This window comes from Drosophila bipectinata, chromosome 3R (assembly GCF_030179905.1).
Source record: "Drosophila bipectinata strain 14024-0381.07 chromosome 3R, DbipHiC1v2, whole genome shotgun sequence".
Taxonomy (NCBI): Eukaryota; Metazoa; Arthropoda; class Insecta; order Diptera; family Drosophilidae; genus Drosophila; species Drosophila bipectinata.
In genome coordinates this window covers 1769200-1796991 of record NC_091739.1, presented here as the reverse complement: position 1 = coordinate 1796991, position 27792 = coordinate 1769200, and the positions used below count along the sequence as shown (strand labels likewise).

Below are 27792 nucleotides of genomic sequence, written 5' to 3'. Positions count from 1 at the left end.
TTTTTAACTCTCGTCAGAGCCTAGTTGTGTCAACGACTAACGATTTCATATTGCTCGTTCTAGGCCAGTGCCAGTAGCTACACCCCAGACATAAAAATCCAACAGCAGCACCAATATGCCTAAGAATAAAGGAAAAGGTGGCAAAAATCGTCGTCGTGGTAAGAACGAGAACGAGTTCGAGAAGCGCGAGCTGATCTTCAAGGAGGACCAGCAGGAGTACGCGCAGGTGACCAAGATGCTGGGCAACGGTCGGTTGGAGGCAATGTGCTTTGATGGCGTCAAACGCCTGTGTCACATTCGGGGGAAACTTCGCAAGAAGGTGAGTAGCTATGCGCTCTCTTTTCCTCTGTCTCTTTGTGGTTGTCCGACTCTCTCTTTATTTGGTTTCTGTTCTCTTAAAGCATTTGCTTTGGCATTGGGAATCTACATATTTATCAATAGTATTTATATTGTGCATGTCGTTTTGTAAAATGCAAGCAAGTGCGTTTTTCGGGAATTAGTCTATTAACATTTCCTATTTTTTGACCCTTTGTTAGGGCTCTACGCTGATTGCAGGGCAGTTCAATATAAAGATTTCCTTTTGCAGTATATATTTTGGCCCATTGTTTGGGAGTCATCGTCCTTGTTTGTCTATACTTAGTGACAAAAAGAGGGCAAGGAGAGCAACTTAACCTTACGGAAACTCTTTCCGAGGGTCTTGCTTTTCCTCCGCGGAAACCATCTATTTTAATATTTATACAAATTCCAAGACAGCTGTCTACCGAAATTCTGCAATTTTTATTACCTGTTATCTTTTACCTGCCTCAGCCTTAGCCGCGTTAGTGGTCATGGGCCTATCCGTAAACCCAAAGATTAGATCGATTCCTTTGAAAGGTATGAGCACATGTCACATTTTGGATGGGACTTCACTCCGCAGGAGAGGTGCCATAAACAAGATTCCAAATCTCGTACGTCATGGTAACTGGCGTGACGTACGCCCACATTCAGAAGTTAATATTGAAGATCCAATTCAGTTTCCAATCAAAGCGAACATATCGAACAAGATGTCATAAATTAGCTACGCAACCAAAATTTTTCCCGGACGGGGAATTTTTCCCGGCCCTGTCTTTGGCTTATTAATTTTAAATCAAAACAATGATAAGGTTCTATGCATATTTGCACATTGAAACCCTGGCTTTGATGACTGTGTCTGCATGTAACATGAATTCATTAGCCTGCGACAATATCGAAAAATTATTTCAATTCACGTTTGAAATTGCACAATAAATGGGTTAACCGATAGAATAAAAATCACATGTATTGCCATAAAATGAATTCTTCAAGAACATCCTGACTTGGCAAATATTCCATGATCGAGTTTGGCCACGGGGCCTGGGGTCATCAGCTTTTATCTAATCTACCATAAAGCCGCGTGTCCAAGACTTGGACAAAACTTATTCACAATTTTAAGGTACCTGCGACGCAAAAGTTTGCTTTCACAACTTCGTCTTGATCTACATAAGTGGACTCATAATCTCAGTTGATACCAGAAACCCAAATGGGGTTATGTAATCTTGGAGATGAGCTTCACATATGCGTCCCATACAGGCGCCATTATCATTAATTTGGCTAATCTTTCAAGTAGTTTAGCCAAGGAATTTATTAGCCCGGACCTGGCTAGATTAACGGGTTAAATCGATAGTGCAGTTGGACGAAAGGGATTTGAGATTCTCTAGTTGTTGCAAGTAGGAGCTTCCCAGAAAATGCAAGTCTGAAAGAAAAAGGCTATAAATAAATGTGATAGACAAACTTATTTATTTTATCTACTTCCCATTTAATATTTTTATTTCGTATCCTTATCTGAAAAAATACCAGCCCTGGCTCAAAATTTGCATTCCTTTTCGTGATACCACTATGCTATCAGCCATTTTTCATAATTGATCATTAATGGATGTGCGACTTTACAACTTTGGGCCCTCTTGATTACTCAGGTCTTTGTTCAACAAAAGTGTTCAAGCAGCAGTTGGACTCAAAGTTCAATGAGTTCTCTCTCAGATGTCTAGACCAAACCGTCTTGGCCGTAAACAGGGCTATATTTTTGCACAACCTGTCCTCAAATGTCAGTCAATCATACAGTAGTCAGCTGATGGCCCCAATTACTGAGCTTTACGGGTTTCGCTCTAATCTACCCATGGATCCTAATCTGACAGTAGTGGCATGCTCTCCATGATTCCCTTTTTCGGCCAGACGCTCGCCGGGAGAATGACTAATGCATGGAAAGGTGCTAGTCGAATGGTGCTGGGACCACCCCCAAATCGCCCCATCTCCCCGCCCGGCAACAGAAACGTAATGCTTTGTAGAGCGAATTCTTATCTGGCCCAGTCCCTCCACTTATTTCACAATTAGTTACGCTTGGCGGAAAATTAGGGAGTTTCAAATACAAAAAATTTTCATTATTAATGTTGGCATTTAATTTTCAATTAAATCACCGTTATTGTTCTTCCTCGCAGCATGTTGCTATCTATATACCCTTATAAAAGCCAAGCCTTGTTTGCTTAGATGGGCCAAAAATAGAAAAGAATCTAAAAATAAGAGTAAGTTTGCTTTCCTTTATCTTTGGATTTTAACTTTCTACTACCAAGACCGGAAACTAGAGCAGTTATATTTCTTTTTAATATGGAACTATGGAAAATAGTCAAAAAGCTTAGTAAAAACAGTGCAGATTCCATAAAAACTATAAATAAATAGACTTTGAATAAGTTTAAAAATTAAAAATTTTATTCAGGTTTACTTAATATATATTTTTAGGTAGGACTTTCAAGGCAGTATTCATTCTTATTATTCTTTTTTGAACTTATAATCCTACTGAGATTTCCTAGAGAATGTACATATTTAACTTTTTTGTGTCTTTTGTATTTTTTTTTTTTCTTTTATATTTAATTTTTCGATATCTTCACATTCGAGCTCATATTTTTCCGAGAAATAGTTTTCCATGATGCTTTCTACATAATCTGGGTGGCCGTGCTGATGACCTGATTGATCCAGTCTGTAAAGGCGGAGACTCGGACAAAGACCGACGGCGCGTTCTTCTGGCCGCAAGGCATTTTGCCCCAAGACACTATCCCGATGACAATGTTGGCCTGCTCAAACTGCTCCTCGCAGCACTGCTGAATCAGGGGACCGCCGGAATCAGCGGTGCAGATGCTGACACCTCCGCTCAGCGGACCGGTGCACAGGTTGGTCTCGTGCAGCTGCAATCCAGAGCGGGCCAAAATCTGCTCACATAAGGTCATGTCCAGAATGGGCATGTTGGCCTCTTGCAGCCTGTGCGGATAGTTGGGCACCGCTGTCATCGAGACATTGCCCCACCCGTAGAGTGTTCCGTAGCCATCTGGCTGGGAATCCTGCTCTGGCAGTGTCGCTGGCTGGACGTATTCGTCAAAGACCAGAGCGTCCTTGGTGTAGATTAGGGCGATGTCGTAGGGATTTACTCCGCCGAGGTAGAGCTCGTGCCGCACATAGTAGTCAATGTGGCGCATTTGAATGCTAGCCGCCTCTCCTGTGTGGTCATGAATATCGTGGCTGCCGGCCACGATCACCGAGTTCTCAACTGCTTGCGGGGAGCTGAGGCAGTGGGCCGCCGTCAGGATCCAGTGCTCATTGATGACAGTGCCGGCACAGTAGTGTACCAGTCCCTGATCCGGCGTCATCATCTGGATGCTGACAACGTAGGGGGCCGAGTGGGGAGTTGCCTCCCGCTTGGCCAGGAACTTCTTGCTCCAGTGCGTTTGCCGCGGTGCTTCCAGAGTGCTAATCCGGTTCTCCAGCAGCCCGTATGCCGCCAGATTCATGGCCATGGTGTGAGCTGCTCCACCGCCTCCACCGCTGGCACATTTGCGAACTGTGGGGAGCTGCATGGAGCCGGAATGTGCCGAGCCGCTGAGCACGACCATAATGCTGGCTATGGTGGTCAGAAGCACTGAGTAGATGCATCGGTAGGATAAGAGCATGATGTCCTCACTCTGGTTGCACGCGCCGCACGATCCCGGTGGGTAGTAGTACGTAATTTTGACGGTTGCTTCGGGTTCGGGTTTCGATGGCGGCGCGAGACTCGATTGTGGTGTTCGGGTTCGCGACTTTGTTTTAGCTTTTCGCCCTCGCTTTGGCGTATTTGTAGCACTTCACTTGTATTCCGTTTCGTTTTGGCATGGAATTTGCTTTGTTCGGCTCTATTTTGCCGTGTTTCTTGTTCAGGTGTCTCTTTTTTGCTGGCAATTTTAGATTTGCCCGGCCCCGACGGGTGGGAGCTGTATTTATAGAGCCACCTCTCCAGAGAGAGGGTTGCCTCTATTGGCTGGGTTTGATCGGCCTCCTTATCGTTATCAGTGGCGAGTCGAGATAGCAGAAATTTGGCGAGTGCCAATATGGCTTTTAAGGTTCTGGCTCCTAAATGCCCCACCGCCTTAAAATAGTTTTCTAATCGGCCGCACAATCTTTACAGATATATGTAAGAAAAGTGCGTAGTTACGTTTAGATTAAAAAAAGCGTGGGAAGTTCTTTTTCGGGAGCCGTATCATCTTTATATACCATCATATTAAAGGATGTTGTGAAACTTTAAAAACCGCAATTCTAGAATACTTGTCTATAGTTAAAGCTGTGTGTCAGCGAAGAAATATTTATGACACATGCCAGTTAGGAAAAGAATGTGTTTTTAAGTGCAAGTTCACTTCTTTAGAACCATAGGCAAAGATTAGAATGGACTTATCCAAGGAACCCTGACTTTCCTTAAGACAGATACTAACAATTGACTGTATATTACGGCGATAAAAATCAAGTTCAATGAGGTCTATAGCTATATATAGCACATATGGGTGTCTGGGTACAGATATAGCAGCCGGCTGCCTCAAATACCAAACTTGTGACGAGGCGCGACGCTTGATTTCTTACTCACAAATGGCAATAAGTGGAGCAACCCGGGTACTTCCCGGCCAACGCTACCTTCTGGATGTGATGGAGCGTGCCCAAGCAGAAGGCTGCTTACTTATCTTTCAGATATCGTAATAGGTCCATTTCGTTTCGATTTAGTCACGATTCATCGCGATCAACAATGATCTATCGAGCTCGTGCCCGTGCGCTTCTGCAGGAAAAGATAGCTCACTGGCGTAACGCCTTCTATTTTGATTTAATTGATGATGAATACTCCAAAGTTCAGGACAACCCATACAGGTAGTTATTTTCAGCGTAGACGTAACGCTAATGCTGAATTTATTCTGCCCGGCTACTGTCACTTCTATTCCGTTTAATTATTTTTTAAGCCCCCCTGCTTATCGACTCATACGTGGTCAGCCACGCTATATATGTGTCATTTAACCATGGCATTGGAATTTATATTGCAGCCAGTTGGACGAGGTACTACTGACAGGAAGTAGCTGGGGAAGTAAATTCATGAATGGGCCTTTGAATCACTTTTCGAGTGCAACTTGTCCTAGGTCATTGACTCTCGTGGCAGTTGAGTTAGAACCTTGGAACTCATACTTCAGGGGGCTGTGATCGCACTACGAATGGCATTCTCCAATTACTGCTGAAATAAGAATCTGTTGTCAGGCCCCCAGGTTATTCGCATCCGATTACCTAACTGATTACTCAAGAGGCTTGTTGTGCTTCCTTAGCTCGTGATTGAATTCGAGATTTCTGTCTAGGTAGGTATGCTGCTTATCACGTCAGTACCGAAATTCGGTTAACTTGTGATTGAGGTGGAGATACCTGCCGCTACAAGCCTTATCGTATCCGTGCAGAAGTTCTCAGTATTGCGTGGAATTACCCCGTTGACGGCAGCCTTATTTACCTCATTTACTTATCTGTTGTATATATGGTATGTACAAGACTTCTGACCAATAAACGTCTTTAATCTCAATTGGCGATATCTTTTGTTAATGTTTGATGGCTAACTTAAGTACTGATTGTCATCCGATGAAGCTAATTACTTCAAACCTCACGTGAGATACGCCTTCTTTTTCTTGTGAAATAAAGTCAAAAAAATGAATTTTTGCCTACTTATTAAATAGAAGTTTCTTTTTTTTCCTTAAATTGCCAAAGTCGGTTGAAATCATTACGCTCGTTTGTGAAATTCCCAGAACGGCCACGTTCTGCGCTATAGATCAGTTATCTTTTATCTATTACACGGAATTCAAGCTGCAAAATTGTGTTTGGCTTTCCCCAAAAAGTGTTACTCATAAGAGACCACTAGGGACTAGTGTTTCCCGAACAGAAACCCAAGATAACACTATTTTGATTGATAATTAAAATTTTTCTTTTCAGGTGTGGATTAACCAAGGCGACATTATCTTGGTCGGATTGCGAGACTACCAGGACTCGAAGGCAGATGTGATCCTCAAATACACTCCGGACGAGGCCAGGAATCTGAAGACATACGGAGAATTCCCCGAGTCCGTTCGCATCAACGAGACAGTCACGTTCGTGGAGGACGGCTTCGACGAGGATATTGAGTTTGGCGACGAGATTAGTTCGGAGGACGATGCCGACTCCGTCGACAACATCTGATTAACGAAAAACAAAGCGACGTCGGCAGGGACGGCGGGGACGTCCGCCTCAGCAGCAGCAGAGTCAGTTCGAAAATAGGGAATTAACAAATTGTAAAAAGCCAACCGCCCCCTTATCCTGTTGCAGACCTTAAACCCGGCCTCCATGCCACCCATTCGATCCAACCTAGAGAGAGCGGCATAGCGCGAAGAAACTCAACATAGATATCCGAAACAAGAACCCCATTTAGTCATTTTATTGTTTTATTCTCCGGAGTTTATAAATTAACTTGTGGAGTTTCAAGTGAATACAAAATCCAAATTTCATTAACGGCCGCCTAAATCAACAAACCAACCTATGTAAACCACTAGTAGAACTGTTACCCAGAGCAAATAATGCAACAATGCGAAAAATTAATTAATTTTATTTGAATTAAACAAAAACTAAGAAAAAAACAGATATTAGTTATTATTTACCCAAATAGATTATCCTGAATTAAAAAAAAATAAAAAATAGAAAAAAAAAATTATCTTTAACTCATGAATATAAAATAGAAATTTAACAAAATTTAATGTGTAAGCCAATAGGAAAGTCGAACAGACAGCGAGAAGAGTTTAGAGAGTTTCAAATTTAGCTAGCAAGTAAGCAAAATCAACTCCACGATTTTTGTCAGTTTTTTGTCATCTGTGAATGTGTTCTCCAACATTATCTCATTATTGTTTTTTTTATTACTTTTATTAAGTTTTAATGGGTTTTCACACCAGTCATATTTCAAACGTCCTTTCTGTTTTCCTTTTTTGCTGTCTAGGCATTCAGTTCTCTCTATTTAGTTTTAATGGAATTTTAACCAAAAGATAAACTTGTAAAAAGTATAAAAAATATCGATTTTGTAAAGAGTTGAACTGCAATAAATGGCGTTGATAAACCCGAATGCAAACAGCAGATCCCACAGTGGTTTAAAAGTCGTTTTGCCTCGTGTTGGTAGTTACAATTCAAGCTACAGTTTATTAAATGCAAAAATTTATGCAGTTTTAGTGGAAACCTTGACCCATTTGGCACTCCTTACAGCTCCTCGTGTCGCGAAGGGAACTTCTTTAGTATAGCGTGGTAGAGATTGTAAAAGGCGTACACCGAAACCGTAATAATCACAAGCAGAGCTCCGCCAAAAGCAAAGCTCAGAAAGTTTCCATCAATAATTCCGGCGGATCGGTGACGTTTGGTGGAGAATATCTCTTCCGTGGACGCCGGGTTGTTTTGCTGCTGGGCTGTGCGTTCGGCCATCAACCGCTTCATGGTGCTTAGGCGCTCCCGCAGTACTTCCACGGATTCCGAGTCAAGGTCCGAGGTACCTATAAATATTGTAAAATTAACTCCAATAGTAGTAAGTGGCTATGATTTTTTTTGTTACCAGTCGATTGGGAAGCGGAAGCACTGGGATATGACATTATTTTTTTTTTTTTAGCAAAAACAATTTGAGATGTTTAGGTGATGAAGTGCTAAAATGGTATGGTTTGGGGTGGCTTTTTCATAACCGAGTTCCAAAAGTGGCGCAGACGCTTTAGGAATCATTAACCCCTATTATACAAATTTTTCCAAAGCCATTAAAAAATGGTTTAAATGGTTATGCTAATTAAAATAATAATTATCATAGATTAAATATATTTGGTTTACAAATCTTGGTACACATATTTTTTTAAGCACTCATAAATCAGTTTTATAGCTCTAAAAAATATATTTTCATTTAGAAGTGATAATCCAAAAACATTTCGATTTTTTATTTAATAATTTAAAATAAAAAGTTAAATATGTAAGTGTTGAAATGTTGCCAGAAAATTTAAAACGTTACGTTTGCGTCCAGTGTTATCGGTTATCGAATCGGCGCACCAAGAACTTGGTACATCTCTAAACACGTGAAACGCTTCTTGTTGATTACTATTTTAAATGCTCCAATGGGTTTAACTAAGCAATATCTGGCCTATCGAGCTATAGATAGCTTTAACATAATTTCATCAGGCCGAGCTAATGTTAATTTTGCTATTGTAGATAAAACAGAAGGCCGTTATGTGGCCGCTCCAGCTGCAGAGAATGTGATTGTCTGGGACTTGCGGTAAGTGCTACATTATTATGGAGGAATTATATATGTACATATGTTGAACAATTTACTGATTTTAGGATGGGAGATCGCAAACTGACTCTTCGTCGAGAAAAATTTGAGGTGACCTGCCTACGGGCTTCTCCAGATCACTTACACGTTGCTGTGGGTTATTCAGATGGTATGGTACAAATATTCGATCTGAGCTCGGACAGGTACTACGATCCCATTTGCGCCCTGTCACTGCACAAGAACGCTGTCAGCATACTTCGCTATGATCTGCAGGGCATGCGCTTGGTCAGCGGTGGTCTGGACACCGAATTGGTCGTAGTAGACGTGGTTGAGCAGGCTGGCAGGGCTAGATTGAGTGGTCACAATGCTGCAATAACAGATGCGCACTTTCTGCAGCGACTTGTGGAGGAAAATATCGTCGTTAGTTGCTCAAAGGACACACAAGTCAAGTTCTGGAACCTGGAGACGCAATTTTGCTTTAAAACAATTGTTGACAACCGTACAGAGGTCTGGGCCTTGGCCTTTATTGGAGATCTGATGGTTGCTGGAGCTGGTGAGAGTGGAATGAACGTCTATCGGCTGAGGAAGCACGATGGAACTATTACTGAGACCTTGGAATCTGCGGTTGAAGGCTTGTCTATTGAAGAGGAAGACACTATAAGTCCCATCAGTGTAAGCAACTGCGGCGTGATCCAGCGGGCTGGAAAAGGGCGAACAGTAAATTTGGTGGCGGATCCCAGCGAGCGGGTGCTTAGTTGCCACGGCACTAACGACCTGATCGAAAACTTCTACATTTGCACGGCAGAGGAGGTGAAAAAACGCCTAACCAAGCGACTTAAGAAAGAAAAAAAAGAAGATGGAACCGAAGCCAAACTCTCCACGGAGCAGTCCCTAAGCGACGAGATTAAGAGACTCGAGAGTATTCGCACCAAGCAAAAGATAAAATCTATTGATGTGGTGCTGGGACAAAACCAAGAACTGCGTGTTTTGGTAAGTCTGGCTAACAACAGTCTCTCTTTGTACTCCCTGGAAGCATCTATCAAGACCCGCAAAGCAACTGAACCTAGTGTAAAACTTTTGAGATCACTGACACGTTTGGGTCACCAGTCTGAGGTGAGATCGGTATGCTTCAGCAACGACTCGTTGGCCATAGGATCAGGTGCGGGAGAATCCTTCAAGTTCTGGGATCGTGATGCGATGCAGTGCCTGCGTACTGTGCCAACCGATTACATTTTGTGCTCGAAATTTGTTCCTGGGGACCATTATGTCTTGCTGGGTATGAAAAGTGGAAAACTTTTGATTGTGGATGTGGCATCAGCGGATATCGTAGAAGAGATTCCAGCCCACGAGAGCGAACTGTGGTCTATTGCCCTACTGCCTGATCAAAAGGGCTGCATCACTGGCAGCGGAGATAGTACACTGAAGATCTGGACCTTTGAATTAATCGACTCTGACCAGAACAAAGTGTTGTCCCTACTGCACAAAAATACCTTAAAACTTGAGGAGACGGTGTTGTGTGTGGGCGTTAGTCCAGATATGAAATATTTGGCTGTGGGGCTGCTAGACGCCACCGTTAAGATATTTTTTTTAGACACCTTTAAATTTTACCTTTCGCTTTACGGACACAAGTTACCTGTTCTGTGCCTCGATATTTCTTATGACTCCAACCTCATCGTCACAGGATCAGCAGATAGGAACGTAAAAGTTTGGGGTCTGAATTTTGGCGACTGTCATCGATCCATTTTCGCCCACGACGATTCTGTAATGAGCTTGCAGTTTATACCAAAAACGCACATGTTCTTCACATGCGGAAAGGATGGCAAGGTGAAGCAGTGGGACGGTGACTCCTTCGAGAAGATTCTTACGCTGCCAGGCCACATTGGAGAGGCATATTGCTTGTCGGTTTCACCAAATGGACGGTATTTGGTCACCTGCGGCTCCGACCGTACTCTACGGATGTACGAACGCACGGACGAAACAATTGTACTGAAAGATGTCCAGGAAGAGGAACGAGAACAGCTGGAAAACGAACAGCTGGCCACGGGAGATGATAACAGTGTTCCTTTGCTTCCCGGATTGAAATTGCCATCCCGCAAGACCGTCGGTTCTGAACAATCAGCCGAGTCTATCCTTGAATGCCTTGAAATATCCAAGCAGTTCGAGCTGGAGTCTGAAGAAAAGCCTGATTTGCATCCTCTAATGCAGGCTCTGCAGGTAAAAAACCCGGTGGACTTTTTGGTTAGTACCTTAATGCGTATTCGAGCCTCTGATCTGGAGGAGGCGCTACTTCTGTTGCCATTTTCGACTGTCTGCGAGTTGCTGGAGCGCTTACCCACCTTGCTGACACAGAGGCACGACCAATTGGAGCTTCTCTGCCGCGTTACAATATTTCTTTTTAAAGTACACATGAAGCCTATCTCGGCGGCCAAGACCATGAAGCCTCTTCTGGTACAATTGCTCACCCTGCTCAAGCGGGATGTCACTAATCTTCGAGACACTCTGGGATGGAACCTGCACGGCCTGGCGCTGCTGCAGACGGAAGTCGAGCAACGGGAGAGTGTTCAGCTCTTCCGGGACGCCACACAAGCACGCAAAAAGCGGGATAAGAAGCGCCGAGAAGCCAGCAAGAGGCGACTCCAGATCCAAATGGTCTGAAACCCCATAAACCGCCTTAAACAATAAAAAATTTTAGCTTAATGATTTCTAAATATGTTCTACTCTGTATATAATTCTATACTTTAATTTTAACATTGGGAATGCACCATACAATTCGTTAACCAGTCACTTGATCACTAGCAATTTCCTGTAAGTACGCAGCAGTGTTTCACACAAAAAATAAAACTGTGAGCAAGTCCATGATTAGATGACATCTCACATTCGAAATATTCACGAAAGGGTATCTTGACATTCACGAGATAGGCTCAATGAATAGGATTGACGTCCAAAAGGCCTTGCATGTTTTAAAAGTAACGAAACGTGTCCCTGAAGCCGGGGACTTAAAGATTTTGCTATAACATGTAAAGTTGAACATTGGATAGGAAGCGCACATGATGGAGCACCCAAAATGTATTTCCAGCTTAACAAATGCCGGCTTTCGGGAAGCCATCGCCCCCGCCATTTCCACAAGGACCTTTAAAAAAATATTTGTTTGCATACATTCATAAAAATTTTTTTAGCCATGCCTAACTCACCGGTGCAACGTTGAAAGGCACCTGGAGGTCCGTAACTCAGCTTCTGGATTGTGCACTTCTCAATAGGGCCGCTTGGCCGACAATAGGATGTGTAGTTGGCCCAGGGCAGCGGTTCCTTGGGTGGAATACAGTTTGGCATATAGCTTAGTTTGTATGTAGTGCATTTCTCCATAGGTCCCTCGTTGCGGCAGAACCCGGAAGCGGGGCGAACGGCCTCGGTCCTGGGGAAACAGGTGACGTCCACCGGCATATACGAGAGTTTGTTTACGGTGCAGCGCTCCATGGCACCACTAGGCCGGCAGAAGGCGGTGCGGGGCATTATCGGAGCACGTCTTGTTGGCGGCTTGGGCACAAAATCGTGCTTTTGGGTAGTCATGGCGTACATCGGGCCATCAAAGCGCAGCCCATTCTCCATGGGGCGAATGGGTGGAGTGCGTTCCGAGCAGTTCGGTTGATAGGAGAGCTAAACACAGAAAACAAATATTATATCTGTCAATTTTGCGATGGTTTCCTAATTTTGACTCTTTAGAAAAATTATAGCAATACTGCTAACCATTACCTTGTTGATCGTGAATTCTATAACCCACCTTTTGAATTGTGCACCTCTCCAGCGGTCCTGTGGGGCGGCAGAAGGTATCCCTGGGCAGCACAGGATCTGGCTTGGTGCGCGAGGCGTCCACTGGCATGTAGCTTAACTTGTAGACGGTGCTTCCGGCTCCAGAATCGCTGCCACAGAAGCGCAAGGTAGTCAGAGGGCGCACTGGAGCAGTACGCGCCTCATTGCAATTGGGCATGTAGCTCAAATTGTAAGTAGTACAGACATTAGAGTAGCGTGGCGGCACACAGCGGATCTTGTCCGCCCATGGTGTGGGCTCCTTGGTCGGCAGGCAAACCGGCATGTATGACAGCTTCTGGATGGTGCATCGCTCCATTGGCCCGGTTGGCTTGCAGTAGTGCGATCCCTGAGTCATGGGCTTGGGCGGTGGATTTGAGGCCACATCGATCGGCATGTAACTCAACTTCTGAATGGTGCAGCGTTCCATGGGCGCATTGGAGGAGCAAATGGCTACCCGTGGCACAATGGGATCTCGCTTCACAATGCCCTTTGGTACATAATCGTGCTTCTGTGAAGTCATTGCATAGATGGGTCCCTCGAAACGCAATCCACTAGCCATTGGGACGATGGGCGGCGTCCGCTTGGTGGGGCACGGCGGCATATACGACAGCTTCTGTATGGTGCACTTCTCGAGCGGTGCTGTTGAGGCCCGAATCTGGCTGCATGGCATAACAGGACGAGCCCGAAGATTGTCACCACAGTTGGCGTAGTAGGAGCGTCGGTAGATGGTGTCCGTGTCCAGCGGAGCCGTCGACCGCATAAAGTTCGACTTGGGCATAATGGGCATGGTGCGAGCCGGCTGCTGGTAGCAGCATCCTGCATAGTCACCGCAATCGCAAGGCGGACAGGTAGCCCCAGCAGGGCATGGCGGAAAGTCGGTCGGACCCTGGCAGGGATCGCACGGGTTGGGGCAGTGTGTGTTGCAATCGCCAGACATCGTGCTGCGGAACAGTGGTTATGTCCTACTTACGACAGATTATAGTGGTTGTGTCGTAGAGCCAACAAACGAAAACAAGACAATTGTCGAAGGAAATAATTTTGTTTGCTCGGGAAACTGATACACTTGACAGTACACTTAACACTTCCAAAACGACTAAAGAATAATTTTGCTCAGGCCTGTGACGATGAAAATTTGTTCAATGTGTTCTATATAGGCCAAGAATGTCGATTGGTGTGACCCGATACCGACTCTACCCGAGCTGAAATACATTGCCCCAGCCAACTTGATTGGAAAACAAAATTTTCATTTATTATCATCATTTATTTCAGTTATTCTCCTTTGATACTAGGATATTTTTATATTTGATAGTATGTTCCTACTGATTGTGTGGTCAGCACTCTTCTGTCGACAAATAGGTCCTACCACAAATCACTCGAGCACTTGAACAAATAATTCATACAATTAGACATGCTGCTCCTTAAATTGGAATTGTAAACTAGGCATAACATGTCCCTAACTATGCAGCTAATTAAACTCGATTTAAATAATCATTAATATAAATCACGTAGAAACTATCTTATATACAATTTATGCCATCATTCTGTATACGGGTAAGCTGGCGGGGTAAATACTTGAGGGACTTTATCAGCAAACAATCGAAGAATACATGAATACATCAGATCTTTTAGAAAGAAAAACAAATATTTTACGGTATAAACATAAAATCAGTGAATCGCTCCCTTGTGCAGGCTGGGATAGGGAGGAGAAGACAATATGCATCGATTGGTTCCAATAAAACATCTTTTGGTTGTCTTACATATTAGTTATCCTAGACTAGGTTCGTATTGAAATATTTTTTCGCACAAGATATAGCAAAAATACAATTATATAATATTATGCGTGTATATGATTCAGTTCGCTTGACGACTTTCCATCACTTATCGACATGGCTCGTAGTGTGTTCCATACTTCACTAAGGACATCCGGCTTCGAGTGGTTTTGGTTAGAGTGTGGGTAGGTTCTCGGGCACTTGGTCCAGGAAGTTGGCCGGAAACTGCCCTTGACGTCCGTCCACCTCGCCGAACAGCCATTCGTCGTTTATTTTGTAAAGCAGTGTTACCAATTCATTCTCCTGCAAACGAAAAAATGTAAGTTAGTAATGATCGAGCATTTCTGTCGGACAGAGTAATTACCCTTAATGCTAGATCTCCTTCGACCTCGCCGGGGAAGTTGTACAAACAATAGGCGGTGGGCATAAGCGCCTGTTGAGGCTGCGAGGTGATAGCAGCGGGTGCAGCAGCTCCCGCAATGGCTGAACTTGCAGAACTTTGATGACCCACTGACCCCAATGGCACTATAACTTCCACGTAGTTGGCCGGAAAGATGCCTTCGCAGCCTGAACGCAAACGACCTCGCAACCATTCCTCCGCCGGCTGGTCCAGCAGATATATTTTTTCGTTCTCCTGTAAAATATTAATCAGTATGTTTATTGCTACATAGTACTATAGGATTTATTAGAAAGGCAAAAAAGCTTTCATCTCTACTCACCCTAAAGCTCAGATCCCCTTCCTCAACGCCGTCGAAGTTGTATAGAGCGACGGCATAAGGCACGACTTCCTCCTGCATATAACCCTGAGCGCCGTTGGACAACGCTGTAGCATCCACCTTTCCTGATATAACGTCGAGCATCGATATAGCACCCGGCGGAAGCGGTGGCGGCGCTCCTTTGGGCATCGGAGGCGATGGCGGTGTATCAGAACCCCCATAGCCCGGTGGAATGCCTCCGATAAACGGTGGTGGCTTTGGGGCCTTCGGCTTAGCCGATATTTTCGGTTTGATGATAGTGGGCATCGTTAGCGATTGGGTAGGTGGCAGCAGGCTCTTGCCATTACAGAGAGGATTGTCCGAGCTGCGAGACTGCACCGATTGATATGTCTGACGTACAGGAGCTGTGCCGAAGCTGTCGACACCAGGGCCAACATGACCAAATGTGTCCACCGCCTCCCACGGATCTAGCGGACTCTGTGTGGACGGGCGCGATCGGTGATAATCGTCCTCAAAGCCACTCTCCGGTTGTGACACGCTACCATTGTTGGGAGAACTGAAGTTGCTGTCCGAGCTGAAGCTGTCCACGCTCACGCAGTCGCTGTTTGACTTTTGGGTGAAGGTGGGAGATGATGGTGGCGAGTCAAAGCTGATGAGCGCCCCTTCAGTCACCGTGCTCATCTGCTGGGAAGCGTAATGGCTCTTACTGTTGTTGGTGCTTGTTGTCGTGGTGGAGACGGTGGTGGCCGTGTTCCAGGCGGCATTCCAGTCCCCATCATTGTAGCTTGCCGCGGAAGTGCCACAGGCACTGACCGTAGCTGTCGCTTCGGAATGACCGCTGCTCAGACCGTAGACACGATTCTGCGCCGCGGCCTTGGAAGCAGCGGCCACTGCCGTTGACGTTGACTTCTTGCGGTGGAAGATGTTCGAGATGAGATTGATACCGCCTCCGTTCGTCGCTGCCGTTGAGGTGGAGGTTGCGGCCATCTTCTGGCCATTTACCAAAACCTTCGGTGGCGGCGGTCGTGGCGGTGCCATCTTCTTGAAACGATCATTCCCGTTAGAAACAAAAGGATCATCGTCCCAGTTGGTGGCTGGCGTGTAGCGCGCCTGGGGGAACTTCCGCGTGATGCTCGATCCGGTTTGCTCGTTGTTGTTGTTGATGTTGTTGCTCCGCCTGTGGATAGAATTCTGCGACTGCAGGGGACCCTTAGGAGGCGGCGGGAGTTTGATGGTCAGCTTCTGGAGGCCTCCGCCCGCCTGTTGCTGCTGCAAGTGCTGTTGCTGCAGCTGGAGGCGCAGTTGTTCCAGACTAGCGTTGGCTCCCGCAGCGGCGCTCTGGCCACGTGAACCCGGCGGTGCAGGCGCTGGTCTCGACGGAATGGTCATGTTGCCTGCAAAGTGTCAAAGAGAAAAAATCACGTCAGGAAGCATTCGTTTATCTATTCTAGGTACATTTGGGAATCAGCTTAATGGCGTTTTCCCAAAACATGCAACAAATGTTTCGTTATCGCAAAACTGTGCCCCGATAAGCGACTGTCACCAAAATAAAAGGTAACTGCGGGACGGGCTCACACCTTACCTGTGTGATCCGACGTTTTACGTTTTGGGGACTATACTACTAACAATTTTAAATTAAACAGAAAAAGGAACTCCGCCGAGATTGCTTGGTTTTTGTTTCAAGTTCTCTAGGAAAGGGTGGCAAACAAGAGGTAATTTCCAAAATAGGCCAATCGAGAGTTTCGCGATAACCAACACTTTTGCAGCGTGTATATTAGGAGTGTAATACAAAAACCTTTATTTAAAAAGTGTATTTACTTTTAAAGTACGCGATAAGAGACTTTTACAAAGGAATTCTTAATACAAATGGAAAAGTCTTTAGATAAAACGGTCTCGGGCGCAGCCAGATTACCTTTATTGATAACCAAAGCTATATTTATGATAGAGTACAGTGAGTCATGCCAGCAATCACTTAGAAGAGCCTAATTATCAAAACTAATGTAGCGATAACCACTAACAGAGCTGGCATACGTTCGTTATCAAGCTGCGAAAAAAACAATCAATCGACAGATCTGATTCTTTTATGGTTTTTTTTACGATGATGAATCTAAATACGGAGGCTGCTTTCGGTTGGGGGTTTCGCGAATCTTTTACGTCACCTCACGCCCAATAGATAGGTGCTCTGCGCTAATTGCTGTTTTCTTTCTATTTTTGTTTGCATTTAAGCAGGTGCCACGAAACCAAAACATTTCTCGAATTAACGCCGGAACTACAAAATAAGTAGGTGGATCGGGAGAGTACGGATCGTGCAGCGGTGCGATACTGCAGTTGTCCCAGTTGCGGTATTCTCGGTGCCCGGCACATGGCGGAACCGATCCGAACCCAGATGAACTAAGCTGCATTTGCCTCCGAAAGCCTGAAGCCGGGAGATTTCAGAAAACGGAAAGCATTCAGAGTACAAACAGATAAGAGAAAAGCCAATGCCGCCCGCTGGAAAGAATAACAAAATTGTTTGCGTATCAGGAATAAAAAATGGTATTTAAGTCGCAAAAAATGAGTGGGCAGAGAGGGGCGTCAAATTGTGTCGAAACTGGACCTTCATTCACAACAGTATCCACAACGTGTTATTTTTGGTGTGAGGCATGAAAAAGTGCTAATACAGACTGTCCGATATCACTGGTGCCAGGTCTGGTGGAGCATTGGTGCGTCACCCGAAGCATCCCCCAAAGAGCATTAAAGATGGGGGAGGATGGTCATGTAAACACATAGTCACCGGGGAAGGGGAGTATTTTTAATAGGAAATTACGTTCTAAAATATAATTGGAATTACTTGGGTCTAGTGTGTGCAAATAAATAATCTCAGAAACGTTAAAAGCTACTTCCGTTATTCCATAAAAATGTTTCTTTGAAAGTCTGGCAATTTCTTGGATTTCGCTGTATCAAGAAACTTCAAAGGAAGATTTGTGTTCCCCTTCCACTCTTAAAATATTCGCCTTATTGGCAAACGAATTTGGATAACTTCCAACACAATCTAATTTAAAAGAAATGCAAAATATCCCATCCACAAAAGGCCATGATCGAACAATGATTGACCAAAGATTCTAAACAACAAGGCATTTAACGGCCCGTTTATGGGTGCAGGGGAACAAAGATTTCGTTACTACATATAATGCCGAACTTTCAAAACTTTCAGCTGGATCTGTAAACAGCAGAAAATACCAAATAATCGTTGAATGCGAGATTTATGTAAATTGTTAGTCTCCCTTTCGTACAATGTGCAAACACCGGGTGAGGAGGCACAAGATATAGTTTGCAAGTGTATAGGTGTCTGTTCGTAGTTCTGCCCATCAGTGGGTAACCGCCTGAACGACTGTCCCTCTCACCGACTGACTGGCGGTGACGCTAATCACTAATACCCTCCCACCGGCTACGGCCACAATAGACCCAGACTCACACAGTGCAGTAGCAATCTAATTAAAATCACCTTCAGGGAAGGTGATGCTGGGAGAAAGAGTAGCCAGGCGGTCGAGGCTGGGTGGGCACCCGAACAGGGCACTCTCGAGTGGTGGTTGTTCTGAGTGCCAATTTAATCTTAAAGGAACTGTTTTCTCTAAATGGAGCATAACATGTCTTCTATTATTTTCCCACTAGAAACCAGTGCGGGGATCATAGTAAGTAAGCGCTCCACATTCACACATTGGCGGTGACTATCGAATCTTTAGCATAAGCTCATCGCCAATCATACCGCGGTGGGGGTCCGTTGTATATTGACTGCCAAACAATGATTACTTGATAGTATCAAGTTGATATAACTACATCCGACAGCGGATGATTACTTAATACAACTATAAGAACTGAGGCTCGCTTGAAGAACAGGTTCTCGTTTATTAGTCCTTTCTTTCGGTTGAATTTTGATTTTCGAAAGCTATTCTGCCCACAGAGCATTACACATATATTATAATGTAGTTTTTATAGAAAATTCATCCATCATATTCATCGTTATGGGCAATCGGTCGAGACCGTGAGGAGACTGTGTAATGGAGCTTCCTGTACTTCTGCTTGGTTCAAGCTCAAGTGATAAGGTTTGAGTCAATGCCAGCAGCCGTTAACCGGTTTTCAGATACTGGGGTGGGGGGATACCTCTGAAATTTCACAAGAGAACAAAAGCCGCGAATACTGTTTGCCAATTGTTTATTGTTTCCAGACACATGTTCGCGTGCAACCGAGTTCTGGCTAAGCTGTTGGAAATTTCTAAGTTTCTGTTAGTGGACGATTCGCGTGGGCAACTTGTGAGCAGTTGGCTAGGGACTTGGGGCAACTTTTACTGTGCTGGCGTATAAGCCATCCCCGAGCTTGACCGCACGATCAGAGCAGACTGGCGCGAACAAGAGAAGACGGAAGAAAGCAGAACAAAAGAAAGTGACATACACACCAGTCTGCGATTATAAATGTGCCTGTGAGTGGGGTGGAGCTGTTGCGTCCGAGCGAAGTGAGAGCGATATTAATAATCGAATGGAAGGAAACGACACCAGTTGGCTGGGATTGCATTTAAAAGAGCCATTTGCATGATCTGTTTCCAATGGATTATGCTTCGCTATGTGAAATTATCCATGCCCCTCTCTTCAACTAATTTCTTTGGACTCGATGCACAGTAAGGCGAATAGTAGAAGCAAAACCTATCTGGGGGTTTCACAAACGAATCTCCTGAGGCGCAAAAATGATAATAGCATTAGTGCGGGATTTCTCCCCCCATAACAAACAGCTTTGACATTTGTACGCCAAACAGCCACAAAGGAGGGCGTGTAGACCTTGAAGACTTTTATTTTTACTCGCCAAATAAAAAGTAGACCACAATGATGGTACAAAGGGCGTTAAACGCCACATCGGCTTTTGGCCTGGGCCACTTGAACGCAGCCCGAGCAAAAGCATTAACTTCTCTTCACTTCGCCACCTCCTCCCTCTTCTAGGGTAAAAATAGCAAACGGGAGCAGGCCCCACAATAGCCCCACATCTCATCAATAACGACGCGAAGGCAACGCAATGCGCCGAAGTCAATTGAATTTAATGCCTTGCATATAGTTAAACGAACCTAAATAAAACACGCCCGAATTCGCAGTTATGCGCATTGTATTACTTTTGGAACAACCTACCGAAATACGAGTGCTTTTTAATCAAGTGGAGCCTTGCCATTAAGGAGACTCCAATGAGAACCAATCACCCAATCTGCATGAAGTCTTTGAGTCAAGTCGGGATGGGTAGAGCCCGCTTTGTGTGCCACTGGGGCCATCGAGGTCGCCTAATAACGAGAAACGAGGAATAAAAACTCTTTCTGCCGGACGGGGTGAATGATTAATTTGGTTTTGATTATCTCACCAGCGAGTTCTGGTCTATAATGAGCGCTTATGGACTCAGCTTGAATCTGGTGCGACAACAATCGAGTCAAACACGCGCACACACATGCGAGCCTGTGTGTGGTAAATATTTGATCAACAAATTGCCATTCAAACCTTAAAGCCAACGGCCAAAATAAAACAACTTGGCATCGTACTTCCCCAAACAGCATGCATAATGAAGCAAAAGAGCAGAGCAAGGAAACTTCAAGAGCCGGAGCGAAGAAGATATGAAAGAAAACGCTAAAAACAGGTTATATTTTATTTTAGTTTGTGATTTTGCACGGACTGGGACTGTGCAGGTTTCCCCCATCCCAAAGAACTAATAGCTAAAAAAAGAGCTGATGGAGTGGTGAACAAAATTGGCAAAATCAACTTGCACAATTCCATATTGTCAGCACGTTTCCCTGTTCGCCGTTTTCTCTCCGACATGTTGTTCCAGCTCCGGCGATTCGTTCTAAAAGCGTATTTGCATGCACTCTAAAATCCATAGGCAAACACAACCCAACAATGCCAGCTAGAACTGCACGTTCGAACACAAACCAGGCGAGGAGGAGGCGCCGTTGACAAGCATCCCAGAGACGGATGAAGTCAAATGGCCCCCTCCCAGCCAAGTTCACTCATGCGTTCCGAGGCGGGACACTCGCCAAATGTGGGTCAAAGTTGAATACAATCAGAGCTGAAAGCTGCAGCAGCCATTTAGCACACACCCCCAATTCTGAGCTGAGGGTGGAAAAAGGTATGTTCTTTTCAAAGTATTGAAATGCCATCAAAGGCTTGTAAGAAACAAGTATGGAAAAATAGGTATATAGTATATGCAGGCAGTTTGTATGATTTAGTTACAGTTTTGAAGACAACGAGCAAAGAGCCTACATCAAAATAAAACTAATAATTAACAAAAAAATTATTCTCCAATGGTTTGGCTTCTTTTGTAATGATAACTTTTATTTCACACAACTTCCTGTTTTGGAAGAACTGGCGATTGCTGGCACAGTAATACTTTATCACCCCACATAGCAGGGTAGTTTCTGAAATGCCCCGAAGCGCCATGTGAGGATCGGCTGGAAGTCAGTGGGTTGGAAAGTGAAGTAGACGCATGCGCAACACCTGCTGCGCCCGAAAGTGACAAAACGAAAACGAAATTCTTCGGTTTCCCATTATATGAATACCGACATAACTTCACTGAGATATACACCGAATCAAAAAGGCGGAAGCAAATACCCAAGTAGTTTTTAATGGTAACCTATTCTTTGGAAACATGCCATTCTCATCCAGAACCCGGTATAAACAAATATGAAATCGTAAACAAAATTTTATATATTTTTACTGCTGGCGGGGAAAATGATTCAATTCTGTAATTCTTTTTTTTTCTTGCCAAGCAAACCTCAAACCTAACTTAACGTATCGGATTTATGCAATAGTTTCATGTTCTCCAGTGGCTCGCCATACCTCGTACACAACCATATAGTCCGCACATTGAAAAACACCTATCTTTCGAGAATATATTTAATTTATTAACCAACACAACCTTGACTGAAATTTCAATTAAGTAAATGGCTTGAGCAAGCTCCGATGAGAGCAAATTTTTTCGGGGTAGAAAAACACAATTAAATGCCAATTTCCAATCGCAGGTAACTAACCTTTTGACGAGGCCTGACTCGACCAGATTCGATCCGTTTTGATGCGGTCCGCAGAGTTGGCTTTTCGGAGCGGCCGACTTGGTGATGCGCTCCAATGGGCGAGGTGGGGGCCGTGTGGAGGTCGGCTGACAAAAAGACAAAAGCCAAGACCGAAAGTGACTAATACCGCGCACTCACACTATGGCAACTAATTTGTTGTGGCCGTCGACGTCCATTAAAGCACACAAACACACGCACGAATCCACACGGCGAGCTTAGTTGAACGGCATCAACTTTGCACTCTTTCGCCCTCGCCCTCTCTCGCACTCAAGGTAGTTAACGAGAGAGAGGTGTGCGGGTATGTTGATATCAGCAACAACAACAACTTGGTAGCAGCAGCTGCAAATGATGTAGCATATCCGAAAAAAGAAGGAAGTGCACCCAAAACGCAGCTGGAACAGCTACTGCGACAACCTCACTATTTTCGCAGCGACCAGGCAGATTGCAAAATGTGCAACTTTTTCTTAATACTTTTGCTTAATTACAGTCACGCACACACACTAAAGCAACAAAATTGCCATGACGAAGACAACGAAAACGATTTTTACTTAAGGGACGCTCTGACACTATTTGTGACCTGAGTGCTATGTTGGGTTACGCAGCGGCCGATAGAAATTTATTAATTTAATTTATTTATTTTAACTTTTACTACGCCGCGACGCGTTGTTGCTCTTTTGGAAACGTTTTGCAATGTGGCCAAAGTTTCAGGCTGAACTAATCGATAAAATAGAAACCGATAAAAAAAATACCGCACCGACCTCCAAGCCGTGCCTTTTATTCCAATAAAATATAAACATCTAAAATCGCATCTTTACTTTAAAATTAATACAAAAAGGGCTTCAGATCTGAACATTCTTGTATTCCTATTTCCAAATTTCCTTGAGTCAAGGTGTACCATGTTATGGCGGGATGCTCAAATTTAAACTTACGCCAGCCCTCGACAGCCCCCGCTCACGATCGTTTTTAAAATTCAATTTTAAATATTTGAGTTTTTGTATTTGTTATTTTTTAAAATATTTATGCAAGGAGAAATCACTCGGTAGAGCCCTAAACTTGTTATTATCGTAGTTAGAACGGTTTTTCAATTGACCCAGTTTTGAATTTTTACGCCTACCAACACTCTTGGCTTTCTCCATTTCCCCTAAAAATGGAGGTCTTTTCTACCAACATTTCACCTTAGTAGAGCACAATCCAAAATTATGAAAAATTGCAAATTACGCTGTATTGTGGAAAACTGCTACGAAAGTGGGCATCAGGACAGCAGATCCATGTTCAAATTTCCCGCAAATCCGCCTATCAGACTCAAGTGGATTGAAAACGTTGGCCTTTCAAAAGATACATATTTGTACAATCGGCGGATTTGTCGACGTCATTTTGATCCCAACTCTTTCGGTAAAACCAAGTTGTTTTCGTGGGCAGTTCCAACGCTCTTCTTGGGTCGGCATTTCCTTTTTCATCATTTAATTTTTTTTTATTTACAAATTTAAATTAATCTTTCTAGGTAAGAACGAGGGTCTGCACATTAGCGTCCCTAAAAAGAAACCCTTCATTCGGAAATGCAGCATTGTGAATTGCCCCACCAGATCACCTCCGGATAGACTCCACTTATTTCCCTCGGAGCCACAGATGCACCAAAAGTGGCTGGGATTGTGTAACCTTAAGGCAAACAGTAAATGGCTATTTATTTGCGGGAGACACTTCCGACGCAGTGTGCTTCCCAAGGAAAACAGTAAAGTTCCCAAAAATGCCATACCGGAGCTCTATTTAGGATGGGAGGCTCAAGACCCTCTAGACAGCACTTTCATAACCCCTAAGACCGAAAAACTTCGGCGAAAAAAGTACTCTCGAAGCGAGGCCGAAGATGAAGGAATCGAAGAAGAAAACTCAAAGGAGGGTTGTGATGGTACAGCGCATGAATCATGTTTGAATTGCTTAAATCTAAAAGATCAATTGGCTGCTGCTCTTTTTAAAATTCAGAAACTTGAACAGATGCAGGACCCTACCGACTCAGACGAGGAGGAGCACATTTTTATTTTGATGAAATGAGAGAAACTTTATATTAATAAAGAATACCTTTATTCTAGTGCATCATCAGTTCCAGCTGAACAAGACGTCTATTTGTATCGTATGGAAGTCGGTACGGCATGGATGCGGCCATATTTGAGATGGCTTTGGCCCTTTGCCTTAGCGGCTGCATTTGGAACTGATCATGCGATTTGCCCAACAACTGCTTGTACTGCCTCTCGGTAATTTCCATGGCAGCCACCATCACGTCGGGGAGAATCTTAATCACTTCTCCATTGAGTCGTTTCACATTGGCCATACATACTAATACCTCATCAGTGGTGCTTGGCAATAACTGGGTGCACTGCAACTGCTCCAGTGCCGCTGTGTATTTCTCCTCATCATAAAGGGTGAAGAAGACAAGCAAATCCAGCAGCAGTAAAAAGCTAGCCTTCATTTTGGAGTCCACTTCAAATTTTCCGCTGGCCAGGAGCTTGCTAAATCTTTGGGCCTCCTGCACAAGGCGCACCCGTAGCGACCCATCTAAGGTAGGCAGCTGCACCACCTGAGCCATAAGAATGGACATGTGCTTTATAGCCAAAGTGTACTTTCCACCCAATTCATAAAGTCGTACAGCCATTTCAAAGTTTCCACGCGAAGCCAGCTCCTCGGCCACCAGGACTGCAACAGTGCAGGTGTCGAATTCCGGACAATCGAACTGACGGAATATACCTCTGAAAATGGATAAAAATTAAGTTTAGAGGTGCTGTTAGAATTAAAAGTAAAAGAAATTATTATATTACTAATAATACTATTATTATAATGGTAATAGCATTTGTAAATGCCTAAAATAACTTTGAAATTTTATTTTTAAACTAAATTTAAATTTTAAATTAGCTTACCCTCTAAAATCATCTTCATCATCTGTCTGCCGCTTCCCAAATATCATATCGAATATGCTGGTATCTAGGACACCACTTTCCACCAACAAGTCGCAGACGCAGGAGACAAACATGTTTCTTCCTTTGGAATCTCTAAGACAACGCAATGTAAAATAGTAATGAAGCGCTTCGATGGTGTCTGATCTTTCGAATCGCTGCGTATACTGGCGAATCAGCCGGGCCAGATTAAAGCGTCTCAATGGCGGAGGATCAGCGATATCAATAGATAGCAGAGGTTGTGAAACGCTTCGGGCTCCACCGAGCAAACCCAATTCGTGTAAAGATATAGCCATGTGAACTGCATGGACACAGGTGTTGTCCCTGCGGGCCAAAAACTCTATGGCTGCCTCGAATTGTCCCGTAAGTGCCAGCGTGGAAAAGTAGAGATGCCACTGCTGGGCAGCATTAAAGTACTTCTCGCCATACTTTTCCAGAACGAGTGACTGAAGCTTGCCGTAGCCAGTCGCATCTCCAGGCTTTATCATGGCCAGCTTGATCCATAAAAAGTCATCAATGGTCTTGGCCACCTCCCCGTGCACTTCATTGGCATCGCAGCCTAGCAAGATGCAGTACACAGCCTTTTTGTACGCATCCGTGGAATTGCGTATCTTATTCGCATATTGCAACCGCAACTGGCTTTCTATCCTATTATTAATTTCTCCTGCACTTCTATCCGAAATAAGCTGTGCGAATTCTTCGTGACTTGGTCCTGCTTCTCGAAGAAAATTCACTGCTGCATCGGCAGCGCCGCAACGGAGTCCATAATAAACCAAGGGCCACAAAGGTTTTCCGCCAACCGTGTCTACCAGTCCAATCGTCTGCTGTGCGCTGAACCGGTGGCTCACATATGCTAATATTAGTTGATAGCTGTGTTTACCATATGAATCCACCACTAAAGAGGAAATGTACGTCTTGTAACGTCTTTCGAGGTAAGATTTGGCATGAAGTATAAATTCCGGTCTTTCTTGGCGAGCTTTGATGGGATCGCAGCACTGTGGCTCGTCTATATGAGTGACACAGGCCAATAGAGTCCACATGTCTGTCAGCCGGCTATCTACAAAACTGCTAGATAGCTGAGCAAACTTCTGGACAAGATTTGGACGCTGACTTCCTTTTAGCAGCAATTCGTTGTACTGGCGCAGCTCCTGGGCGTAGCTAAGTTCCAAGTTGTCAAGACTACTGCGTGGCTGGCAGAAGGCATGAACAGATGTGTGTTCAGGCAGACGCTGCAAGTCGATGAAGTTTTGAGAGGGAGCTATAAGTGCATCCAGCAGCCGGGTCTTCTCCTCATTCCAGGCAGTATTCAGGTGCGACCATTTTTGTTTGCTTACAGTGTCGCTGATCTGTGAATGAGAACAAGTGTTATTGAATGAAGAAATAATTTTTAGAAACTCACATTCTTATTTGTGTCCTCAATCACCGAGAGTATAGCATTTTCGCGCTCATTTTTAAGAAAAGTACACACATCCGTATCCGCCTTAATAATATCCAGGGGCTCGAAGGTTTTTCGAGTACTAAGTGCTTCTAATTTCTGGTTTAGTTTTGGCAGGTCAACGCCTTTGGATCCCAGCAGTATGTGCCTGCGATAAAGACATTATAATTTTGCATTATTAAATTTTGCTACTTACGCTTGGATGTCTTTTCCACTGCCGCCGGTTTGGGTTACGCGGGAATGAAGCTCTGTGGTAGCCTTCAGTACCTGTTGCAGGGTCCTTTCCACCCGGGGAAGCTCACACTCCGCCTCGACCTTCTTTGTCAAGTTTTCTGCCCGCTGCAGCAGACTATTAAAATCCATTTTAGCAACAAATAAACAATAACACCTCAAAAACGCAGCAACACACGAGAAATTTTGGATCAGTGTGGCCAAATGCGTAAGCAACGTCGAATTCCATTTTGAACTTATTGTGAATGAAAATGGCGGGAAAAATATACATTTAAATTTATACCCGAGCCGTTTAAACCGTTATGTCCAGATACAGCTGAAATCCAAGTTATGTCGATTGGAGTTTAAATGGAATTGAAAATGATTCATACTTTAACAATAATAACTGTTGGCGTGCGCGAAGTATGTAAATAATAGCCTCGCGCCCACTGAGACATACGGTTCGGCACCTCGGAAACTGCCGCCCATAGTGAAATGTTCATCCATTATATGTATGAAAATATAGACTATTATTATAGGCTATAAGTATAGCATATCAAACTAATCCACAAAATGTATTTAAGTTTAGACCATATTTTTGCCCCAAACAATGCTCCCACAATGAAAATCATGTTGGGATGTGAGGGTATTCAATCGAGATCTTAATTAAGGGTGTTCAAGCATTGAACACTATTGTATATAACAATTCTTAAGTTAGAGTTTCAAGGGATCGGACCCATGAAATATGAGACAAGCAGCATGGTCTAAAACCGATCCCCTGCATCCTAAAACAAGTACATACATGTACTTACTTTCATGTATCTTACTTATAAGAGAACTTTACCAAATAAAATCAGTTTCCAAAAGGAACTCATTGGAGTAAGACCTATTTATTTGGGGCTCCTCTTAACAAAGGGGCTATAAGGATTCATGGTAGAAAAAGGCCAAGGAAAAGGCATCGATAGGAAAAAATTAGCTTCCGTGGCGGAGCCGAATATATATACCCTTACAGTAAGGATCATCGCAAATGTCGAATATGGTTAGTTATTTAGCCTAACTTATTTTCTTTAATTTGTAAAATTATGAAGCTTCTATCTCCAAATCCAATCGTTCAGCTATATAGCAGCTATAGGATATAGTCTACCGATCCTTGTGAAATGTTTTTAAAATTTATCTTCGCCCTGTAATTAAACAGAAACCCAAAACCCACGAAGACAAAGT

General features: G+C 44.0%; 7 protein-coding genes across 9 annotated transcripts; 2 read left to right on the top strand and 5 right to left on the bottom strand.

Moving 5' to 3' along the window:
• The first annotated feature begins 115 nt into the window (after positions 1–115).
• Positions 116–7461, top strand: eIF1A (eukaryotic translation initiation factor 1A). 2 transcript variants are annotated; one of them, XR_011443068.1, is made up of 3 exons: positions 116–319; positions 6298–6602; positions 6667–7461. XR_011443068.1 is itself a non-coding variant. In XM_017249509.3 (2 exons), the coding sequence occupies exons 1-2, from the start codon at positions 116–118 to the stop codon at positions 6538–6540; spliced, it is 447 nt and encodes a 148-aa protein (XP_017104998.1). In that variant the 3' UTR covers positions 6541–7461. The 2 variants fall into 2 exon arrangements, 1 of the variants encoding a protein (XP_017104998.1); XM_017249509.3 differs by having other exon boundaries at positions 6298–7461.
• LOC108130846 (chymotrypsinogen A) lies at positions 2736–4963 on the bottom strand. Its single transcript, XM_017249507.3, has one exon. The coding sequence runs from the start codon at positions 3987–3989 to the stop codon at positions 2982–2984; it is 1008 nt and encodes a 335-aa protein (XP_017104996.1). The 5' UTR covers positions 3990–4963; the 3' UTR covers positions 2736–2981.
• Positions 7462–7568: 107 nt separating the features above from the next.
• LOC108130848 (uncharacterized) lies at positions 7569–8096 on the bottom strand. The gene is made up of 2 exons (XM_017249510.3): positions 7928–8096; positions 7569–7868 (listed from the first exon to the last, which is right to left on the bottom strand). Exons 1-2 carry the CDS (start codon positions 7962–7964, stop codon positions 7582–7584), a joined length of 324 nt encoding a protein of 107 aa, XP_017104999.1. The 5' UTR covers positions 7965–8096; the 3' UTR covers positions 7569–7581.
• A 310-nt stretch (positions 8097–8406) lies between these two features.
• On the top strand, positions 8407–11331 carry LOC108130828 (WD repeat-containing protein 3). The gene is made up of 2 exons (XM_017249464.3): positions 8407–8626; positions 8692–11331. The coding sequence occupies exons 1-2, from the start codon at positions 8469–8471 to the stop codon at positions 11276–11278; spliced, it is 2745 nt and encodes a 914-aa protein (XP_017104953.2). The 5' UTR covers positions 8407–8468; the 3' UTR covers positions 11279–11331.
• Positions 11317–13601, bottom strand: LOC108130830 (stabilizer of axonemal microtubules 1). Its single transcript, XM_017249467.3, has 3 exons — positions 12402–13601; positions 11815–12277; positions 11317–11753 (listed from the first exon to the last, which is right to left on the bottom strand). Exons 1-3 carry the CDS (start codon positions 13365–13367, stop codon positions 11701–11703), a joined length of 1482 nt encoding a protein of 493 aa, XP_017104956.1. The 5' UTR covers positions 13368–13601; the 3' UTR covers positions 11317–11700.
• A 52-nt stretch (positions 13602–13653) lies between these two features.
• Positions 13654–22676, bottom strand: l(3)05822 (lethal (3) 05822). Of its 2 annotated transcripts, none has more exons than XM_017249466.3 (4): positions 21946–22676; positions 14919–16309; positions 14564–14833; positions 13654–14502 (listed from the first exon to the last, which is right to left on the bottom strand). In XM_017249466.3, the coding sequence occupies exons 2-4, from the start codon at positions 16302–16304 to the stop codon at positions 14374–14376; spliced, it is 1785 nt and encodes a 594-aa protein (XP_017104955.2). In that variant the 5' UTR covers positions 16305–16309; positions 21946–22676; the 3' UTR covers positions 13654–14373. The 2 variants fall into 2 exon arrangements, with proteins under 2 accessions (XP_017104955.2, XP_043068417.1); XM_043212482.2 differs by lacking the exon at positions 21946–22676 and adding an exon at positions 16498–16621.
• Positions 22677–24037: 1361 nt separating this feature from the next.
• Nup93-2 (Nucleoporin 93kD-2) lies at positions 24038–26800 on the bottom strand. The gene is made up of 4 exons (XM_017249553.3): positions 26558–26800; positions 26326–26509; positions 24891–26272; positions 24038–24722 (listed from the first exon to the last, which is right to left on the bottom strand). Exons 1-4 carry the CDS (start codon positions 26722–26724, stop codon positions 24065–24067), a joined length of 2391 nt encoding a protein of 796 aa, XP_017105042.2. The 5' UTR covers positions 26725–26800; the 3' UTR covers positions 24038–24064.
• Between the last annotated feature and the right edge of the window lie 992 nt (positions 26801–27792).

Bases quoted from the DNA above. Each gene is read 5' to 3' on its own strand.
- LOC108130846 (XM_017249507.3), bottom strand. From the start codon at position 3,989: ATGCTCTTATCCTACCGATGCATCTACTCAGTGCTTCTGACCACCATA.
- LOC108130830 (XM_017249467.3), bottom strand. From the start codon at position 13,367: ATGTCTGGCGATTGCAACACACACTGCCCCAACCCGTGCGATCCCTGC. The intron at 12,278-12,401 runs GTGGGTTATAGA...TTCTGTGTTTAG, and splicing joins AGAGGTGCACAATTCAAAAG to CTCTCCTATCAACCGAACTG. The intron at 11,754-11,814 runs GTGAGTTAGGCA...ATTTTTTTAAAG, and splicing joins TGCCTTTCAACGTTGCACCG to GTCCTTGTGGAAATGGCGGG.
- LOC108130848 (XM_017249510.3), bottom strand. From the start codon at position 7,964: ATGTCATATCCCAGTGCTTCCGCTTCCCAATCGACTG. The intron at 7,869-7,927 runs GTAACAAAAAAA...CAATATTTATAG, and splicing joins TTCCGCTTCCCAATCGACTG to GTACCTCGGACCTTGACTCG.
- eIF1A (XM_017249509.3), top strand. From the start codon at position 116: ATGCCTAAGAATAAAGGAAAAGGTGGCAAAAATCGTCGTCGTGGTAAG. The intron at 320-6,297 runs GTGAGTAGCTAT...TTTTCTTTTCAG, and splicing joins GGGGGAAACTTCGCAAGAAG to GTGTGGATTAACCAAGGCGA.
- LOC108130828 (XM_017249464.3), top strand. From the start codon at position 8,469: ATGGGTTTAACTAAGCAATATCTGGCCTATCGAGCTATAGATAGCTTT. The intron at 8,627-8,691 runs GTAAGTGCTACA...TACTGATTTTAG, and splicing joins GTGATTGTCTGGGACTTGCG to GATGGGAGATCGCAAACTGA.
- Nup93-2 (XM_017249553.3), bottom strand. From the start codon at position 26,724: ATGGATTTTAATAGTCTGCTGCAGCGGGCAGAAAACTTGACAAAGAAG. The intron at 26,273-26,325 runs GTGAGTTTCTAA...TCTCATTCACAG, and splicing joins TTGAGGACACAAATAAGAAT to ATCAGCGACACTGTAAGCAA. The intron at 24,723-24,890 runs GTAAGCTAATTT...ATCCATTTTCAG, and splicing joins GATGAAGATGATTTTAGAGG to AGGTATATTCCGTCAGTTCG.